We start from the raw sequence: 7,305 nt of genomic DNA on the forward strand, positions 1-7,305 counted from the left end.
TATATTTCCAAAAATAGAGCCTAAATTTTCCATGAGAATCTATTTTTCATCATGTGTTTTTTTAATGAGTTATGTCAGTGAGAATGAGATGAAAAAATTATATTTTATAGGAAACATAAATTTTTCAGTTTCCCGAACTTTTGTGGGTAATGTATTAAAAACCGTTCGATGGGAGGACACAACAAACGACATAAAAATCTTCGACAAAATCATTGAAATATTCATATTTTAACGAAGAAGAACCTATTAGCCACTAGAATGTATTTTAGGATTGATGCTTACTAGACGTAATGTTTAAATACTATAAGAGTTCGACTCGAATTGGAAGCGAACCCTCGCGTGGATAAATAGCTACGATAAAAAATAAGTGGTGGCGCGATCTTCGGCGTAGTGAACAACTTATTTTTGGGCTTATAACATTCTTCGGGTTCTATCTTATATTTGGCTCGATCTTACCCTCTCGATTTCACGGATAAAATAAGTTAAATCGGGAGAATTATTTTTTGAGCTTATTTTAAGTGGGATAAGAAGGGACTTTATGTGATGCATTTATCAATTTGAAACAGGGTATAAAAAAGAATAAATTTATCTTTTCTATCAAATATGATATAAAAAATTAGTTTAATAGCCAACATTATCAAAGCCATAGGTTCTCACCGTACACAATAATAAAAATAATGTACAACTTTAATTCCTTCATCATTTATATGTCCTTCACCTGGCTTTTAGCTATTGGCTGTGTTGTAGATCTCGTAGTCATTATTGAGGTTCATTTAACACGTGCTAATTATTGTACCCACAACTTTTCTATCATCATTGGATTTGTTTGTAGTACTACAGTTTAGGTCCCTTTCTAGCCATACTTTTTCCTCTAAAAGGAATGATTTTGTTTTAGTTATTAGATTATTTATTTTATTAAATTTTGATATCGATTGGGTGTGGGAACAAAATTAGCACTGTATTTTCATGAAAATGCCTCACCAGTTACATGTTTTAAGTTGAAAGTCCGTAGTGTACATTTGTGAATCATGCACGACGGAAAATCTCCAAGGACCGCATGTATGAGCACAAAAACAATAAAGGTCCTTTGGTTCGCGAATAACTTGTAGATTGGAATTAAAATGTGAGAATTAGTAATATGAAGATTATATAATAATGAGATTATTAAATAAATACCTTTTTTTTTTTTTAAAGATGTTTGGTATATTAAATTTAAAATGGGATATACGTGGTTCAATATAAAATGAGTATTTGGTTTTACAATAGCCAGACAAACTTGGATAATGTTATCTCAAATTTGAACTTGACCTTCACAAAGAATTTTGGGAGAAAAGTTTTAGAGTGGGGAGCTTTTCCATTTGTTACTTTATCCCGTGAATAGCTAAGTTTGAAAATATTATCCCAACATTGATTGTGGTATAAAAATAATAGGACAAACCATCGACAACCACTTGTGGTTGTTCGGATTACAATGGAGGCGTGCAAAATGTAGCAGCATTTACATTTGAAGCCTTTTGGAGGTAAGGTTGTTGTGTCATTCGGATACTTTTGCGATCAATCAAATATGTAAAATGTGTATAACACACTCACCAATGACGTGACAAAATGACAAATTAAGTTATGACATGTGGTGTTTGATCAAATAATAATATTAAAAATAAATTTTGAGCAAAAAAATAATATTTCAAAAAAGAAAAAAAAAGTCTCTACCCACCCAATCATATTATACCCGCACCTAAATAATTACTCGTACAAAAAAAGGGTTTCTCTTCCATACCCCTCCTTTTCCATTGTCTTTTCCGTCCACCACCTCCTCTCTGATTGCCTTCCTCGCCGCACCCACCCCCCTCGCCCCATCACCTCCATGGCAGAGAAGAATGCAGGGTGAAACAATGAAGTTTCTTGTTTATTTGTGCAATTTAGTCTTTGATGAAATCTTGCTTTTATGTTCATATCCATCTGCAAATTTATGCGGGTTTTCAGTGATAAAGATTAAAAAGGAATTCTTAGGGTTGAAGAGTTTGCTTAGGGTTTTTCCATATTAAAAAAAAGATTTTTTTTTTTCACTTAATTTGTTTTTAGTGTTTTCTGCAAATTATGCGTAAGAATATTTTCATACAAAGCACTGAATGAGAAATGAATTGTCAACAATGAATTAATCAATCTGAGAACATTAAGAACAAAATCAATTACCAATTTGATATTTTTAAGAATGCAAATGTTGAAATGGAATTTTGGTAGATTGATTATGAGGTGTAGCAGTAGTGGTGGTGCAAATGGCAGCAATAGCGATCGTAACAGTTTTGAGTCGAATCCGACCTCCATTAAAGGATTAAGCTTGGTGATGGTTGAGAAAAAGAATGAAGAAGAAAGAAGAAGATATAAAAAGAAAAAGAAAAAAAAAAACAATTTCACTACTTTTTGGGAATCTTCACTCGCCTGTTTGGTCGTTAAAAAAGTGTTTAAATGAGACAATCAAATCTTATCTTAGGTCACAATGGAGCAGGGAGTTCTTGGGTGTTTAATTGAAAAATCCAAACAATCACGAGGTGGTACATCGATAGATTTGACCAAAATAATATCAAAATTATAATATAATAATCTCGAAATTATTTATGTCAAAACAAAAGTTCAATCAAACATAAAGTAAATAATTTCATACTTCATGTCGAGATTGTGAACCTTATCTGTGATGCCAAATAACCACTAAAGAGCAAAGCATATCATATGCCATTCGTCTTTGCAAGGTGACAATTTTTTATGGAAACATCTTGAAATGATAAATTAAAGATACTCAGGGTGATATTGTAAAAAAGAAAAGACACAGAACGGTAGTTGAGAAGATTATAAAAAAATAAAAATAAAAATTAAAAAAAAAGTGTAAACAGCTTGCATTAAAACCAAAATTACAACGGTGATTTAAACTCTACTATACGGACGAATTATCTGCAGAATATAATATAGAGATTCTAATACAATGAATATAAGAACTATTGTATTATTCTAATAAAATGAATAATAACTATTTTCACTTAAATTGCATGTCTGAAGAATTATATTTGGATGAAATTCTTACTCAGCCAAGGATGTCATATTAAACAATTATGCAAGAAACTTAATTTTTTTTTTAAAACCATCTTTAAAGAGGTGTATTTACTAGAATAAGGCGTCTTACTTAAAGGGTATTCTTTGTTAGTGTTAGCGCTCTTATATTCTAGTTCCTCATTCTATGTAATATATAGCTAATATGTAAATTCTCCCATAAATCATAAGTAGACAGATCTATTATTTATAGGGGAAAACGAATAGATTAATCAAACATCCGACTAATAATGCCATACTTTTTAGAGATTATTACCAATTTTAATTGCTAAGCAAATGTAGCTGGTGTAACTAATATCTCGATTTTCCCATTAAATTATACCTCATTAATTGACTTACTTTTCCTATTTTTCAAAATTCAATATGTAATTATCAATATGATTTATAATAATTTCTTTAATATTTTTTAAATGTGAGATTTACTATCCTCTACGTATGAAACTTTATATCAAACCTTTATTTGCAAAAATAATGATTTATTTTTTCTTTCATTGTGCTATTAGTCAAGTTGACTATTGACGAAATAAACAATTAATCTACTCGATCCAACAAAATAATATATGTCGTGGGTTAGGTAGATAGAAAAGATTTCGAAATATTTATCACGTCATTTCAGAAACATCAGTTTATCTCATTTCCCATATTCCTTCTCTTGTTAGTAATAATAAATAATTAGGCCAAATACATCAAATGACAGTTTATATACCCAAAATACACTATTTTTCCATATTGTTCTAAAAGTGAATTTAATACCACGACATTCATATTTTAGAAATAAAATTAACTTTCACGGGGAAATCTTCTAAATTTTGTTTATTCTTTTCCTTTTCTTATATAAATACTAATTAATCCCTAGTTAACTATTAAAATGCTCTAATAATTATCTCTTCTTCATCACTAAATCATTATTAAGCCACCACCATTGCTGTGAATGACCAACCAAATCCACCAAAATTATTATCAACTCAAACCCAATCATTAATTTCATCACCTCCATCAATTTACTTCACCACCATCAATTTTACTAGCTATCAAACCCAAATCAATGATAATCTTTCAAATTCAATAAAAAAATGATTACAAGGGAAAAAGTTTGGAAGAAGACAAAACTAATATCAAAAATCCACAAAAGAAAACTATTTGTAAAGAATAAAAGAAGAATCTTAAATGGGTTGGAAAAATTGGACAATCCAAATCTTAAGCTCACCGCTGGAAAAATAGGGGAATGATGGTGGTTTTGGTGGTTCAACGGAGATTTTCATTTTCTTAAACGGTTTTTTTGGAAGAAGAAGAGTAGGAAAAATATTAATTAAATCTAAATCCAATTTCAAAGTTATTTATCAACAATGAAGAAAATTTGATTTTCGAAAAAGGCAAGTGTAATTTCTTCATTGTTGTTAAAAGTCCGTTTGAAGGGCCTATTTCTTCATTAACAAGCATCGTTTCTTTCGACGAATTTCGGTGTATATAAACTTGAGGAGCAATGCCTCATTTTTTAACGGTGGGGTGGTGGGTGTTGCTTTGGTTGGTTGGAGAAATCATTCGCATGGTTTTGGAGAAGAAGAAATGGGTTATATTTCAAATTTTTTGTCGTGAATTTGAAATGAAGGAGATGGCGTGAATAAAAAACTATGGGAGTGACTTAGTGTGTGGCGGCGTGGGGGCCGGTGAGTTGGGGAGGGGGGCGTGGAGTCGTAGGAATTTGAAGAAGAGGGGGCGGGGCGGGGTGGGGGTATATTTAGCAAAAAAAAATAAAAATAAAAAGATAAAAAAATCAACAAAACGCGCCTATTTTTTAATCATAATTTTTTTTTTGTGCCACATACACTTCTAGGAGGTTAAATTCACTTTTTAGATGTTGACACAAGGTCGCATAACGTAGTTTGAGTGGTCTCGACATTTTGGATATAGTTTAAGTGTCATTTGATGTATTTTGCCTAAATAATTACTTTCGTGTAGTTTATGTGACACTATTTTTCCATATGTTCTAAAAGAAGGATACATTCCTATTTTAGAAATAAAATTACTCTGAATTCTTATTTTACTCTTATATAAAGAAATGATCATTTATAGTCTTACAAATGTGTCTCGCTTGTTCTAAATCATAAGTTTTCAAAACGTTATTTGTTAGTTTTAAACTTGATGCACAATCAAAGATGACCATATAATTGGAACGGATGAGTATGTTTAACTCTCGAGAGTCACGGTTCTCATGGAACATTACAACAACAATCTCAGTGTAATCCTACAAGTGAGGTCTGGAAATGATATATAAAGTGTACAAAGACCTTAATCACATTGAGAAGGTAGAGATCTAGAGACTATTTTCTATAGACCCTCGGTTTAAGGCAACATGAAAAATAGGCACTACCAACAAGCAAGCAGAAAAAGAGCAAGACAATAAGGTAATCGAGACTAAAGAAACGACAGGTACTAACATAAATCTAAGAATAAGAAAATACAATAATACTACTAACGAGAATACTATTCATGGATCATTTTAATATCTATAAATTGGAGCTCAACAGAGCCTCTCTTGCACCATCAAACACTAGAGACTAGAGAGTTGAGAGTAATCTTTGCAATGAAGAGCCTTGTGCTATTTCTTTCAATTGCACTATTTCTCCCCTTAGCATTATCATCAACTTTTTCTTCAGATCTCCTCCTTCCCTCTGAAGATTCCAGTAACGCATATCCTTCAGTACTTGACACTGATGGCAATCCACTCAACGTAGGTGTCAAATACTTTGTGCTACCATCTCTTAGAGGCATGGGAGGTGGCCTTATTTTGTCTAGAGTTGTTGACAAAAATGTGAAAGTTTGCCCACAGGACATTGTCCAAGACCCTAATGAACTTCACCGTGGCCGACCTGTGGAATTCTTTCCTGCATACCCAGATAAAACTGGTAAACTTATTCTCAGAAACAACCCCATAAATGTCAAGTTCTATTCCCCAAGTAATACGTCACGTTGTGCCAATTTTACTGTGTGGAAGATGGACAAGAAGTATAAATATGTGGTAGGTCGAGGGAAGCTAGGGGTTTTGAACAACATAAGGAACTGGTTCAGGATTGTGCCATATGGAAAAGATTACAGGCATGTAGAAGCAGATTCAACATATATATATATATATATATATATATATATATATATATATATATATATATATATATATATTAAAGAGATAATGATAAAAAACACATTTAAATTATGACTTATTTGCAAGTTTCACTCCCCAACTATTAATTGTTTTATTTTCTGCCTGAAGTATCACTATTTTTGTATTAAAACACACCTCGAAGCTAGCTAGGTCAACTATCAGTTGTTTCCTTTTTCTATCTGATCTATCATATAGGTGTGATTTAATATATAGATGGGATAGTTCAGGTAGAAAAAGGAAACAAATAATATTTGGGCTGTCAAATTCGCAAAAAAGTGATGATTCAGGTGTGTTTTTTACCATCAACTCTAAATTAATTAAGCTCATTCTGAACTAACTGACGGTAAATCCTTAATTCGTCTCTGCAGGTTTGTCTACTGTCCTACGCTCTGCGTTCCTTGCAAGATTAGGTGCCTTGACTTGTTCATTTCTTATGAGGATATGAAGCAGGGTGAGAATAAAGTGATTAGACGTTTGGCTGCCTCGGGAAATGAACTACCATTCTCTGTTAAGTTCAAGAAGGCAGATTGACATGCTCAAATGTTCAGCAGCGTATGTGTTGCTCTTGTTGTACTACTAGGTCTACTAGTGTAAAAACTTATGTGTATCATGACTACATGTCAATAATAAGATCAAAGTCCTTTTGGACTGTTGTGTTCTTGATCTGATACTATAGAGCACTGCATATTTTTAGAAACATGCACCCAAGAATGCTGACCCCAGAGAGATTTCATATGTGCTCCAAATTTGAGATTTCCTTTTGTTTCTTATAAGCTTCTAAAATTTGAGGTGAGTTCAACAAACAGTAATTTGTTATTGCGCTTCCAAAAATGGACCTTAATATGGTACTGTAATATAATACAGAAGTATCAAATTTGACAACATTGTATATAAGATACTACTATAAAGAGACGTACATACAAATCATTTACACGCATGCATGGTCCTTACTACTAGCCATGGTTTCTTATTTTCACCAGCATAAATTTGTTTATGGTAGTTGTCATCGCAGCATAAATAATCAATTCGAAACTGAAACGAAG

The 7,305-nt window shown here is 32.1% G+C and overlaps 1 protein-coding gene across 1 annotated transcript; it reads left to right on the top strand.

Annotated features, from left to right (window-relative positions):
- Positions 1-5,630: 5,630 nt before the first annotated feature.
- Positions 5,631-6,930, top strand: LOC132063644 (kunitz trypsin inhibitor 5-like). The gene is made up of 2 exons (XM_059456297.1): positions 5,631-6,198; positions 6,631-6,930. The coding sequence occupies exons 1-2, from the start codon at positions 5,687-5,689 to the stop codon at positions 6,791-6,793; spliced, it is 675 nt and encodes a 224-aa protein (XP_059312280.1). The 5' UTR covers positions 5,631-5,686; the 3' UTR covers positions 6,794-6,930.
- The last annotated feature ends 375 nt before the right edge of the window (positions 6,931-7,305 follow it).

Source organism: Lycium ferocissimum, chromosome 7 (assembly GCF_029784015.1).
Source record: "Lycium ferocissimum isolate CSIRO_LF1 chromosome 7, AGI_CSIRO_Lferr_CH_V1, whole genome shotgun sequence".
Lineage (NCBI taxonomy): Eukaryota > Viridiplantae > Streptophyta > Magnoliopsida > Solanales > Solanaceae > Lycium > Lycium ferocissimum.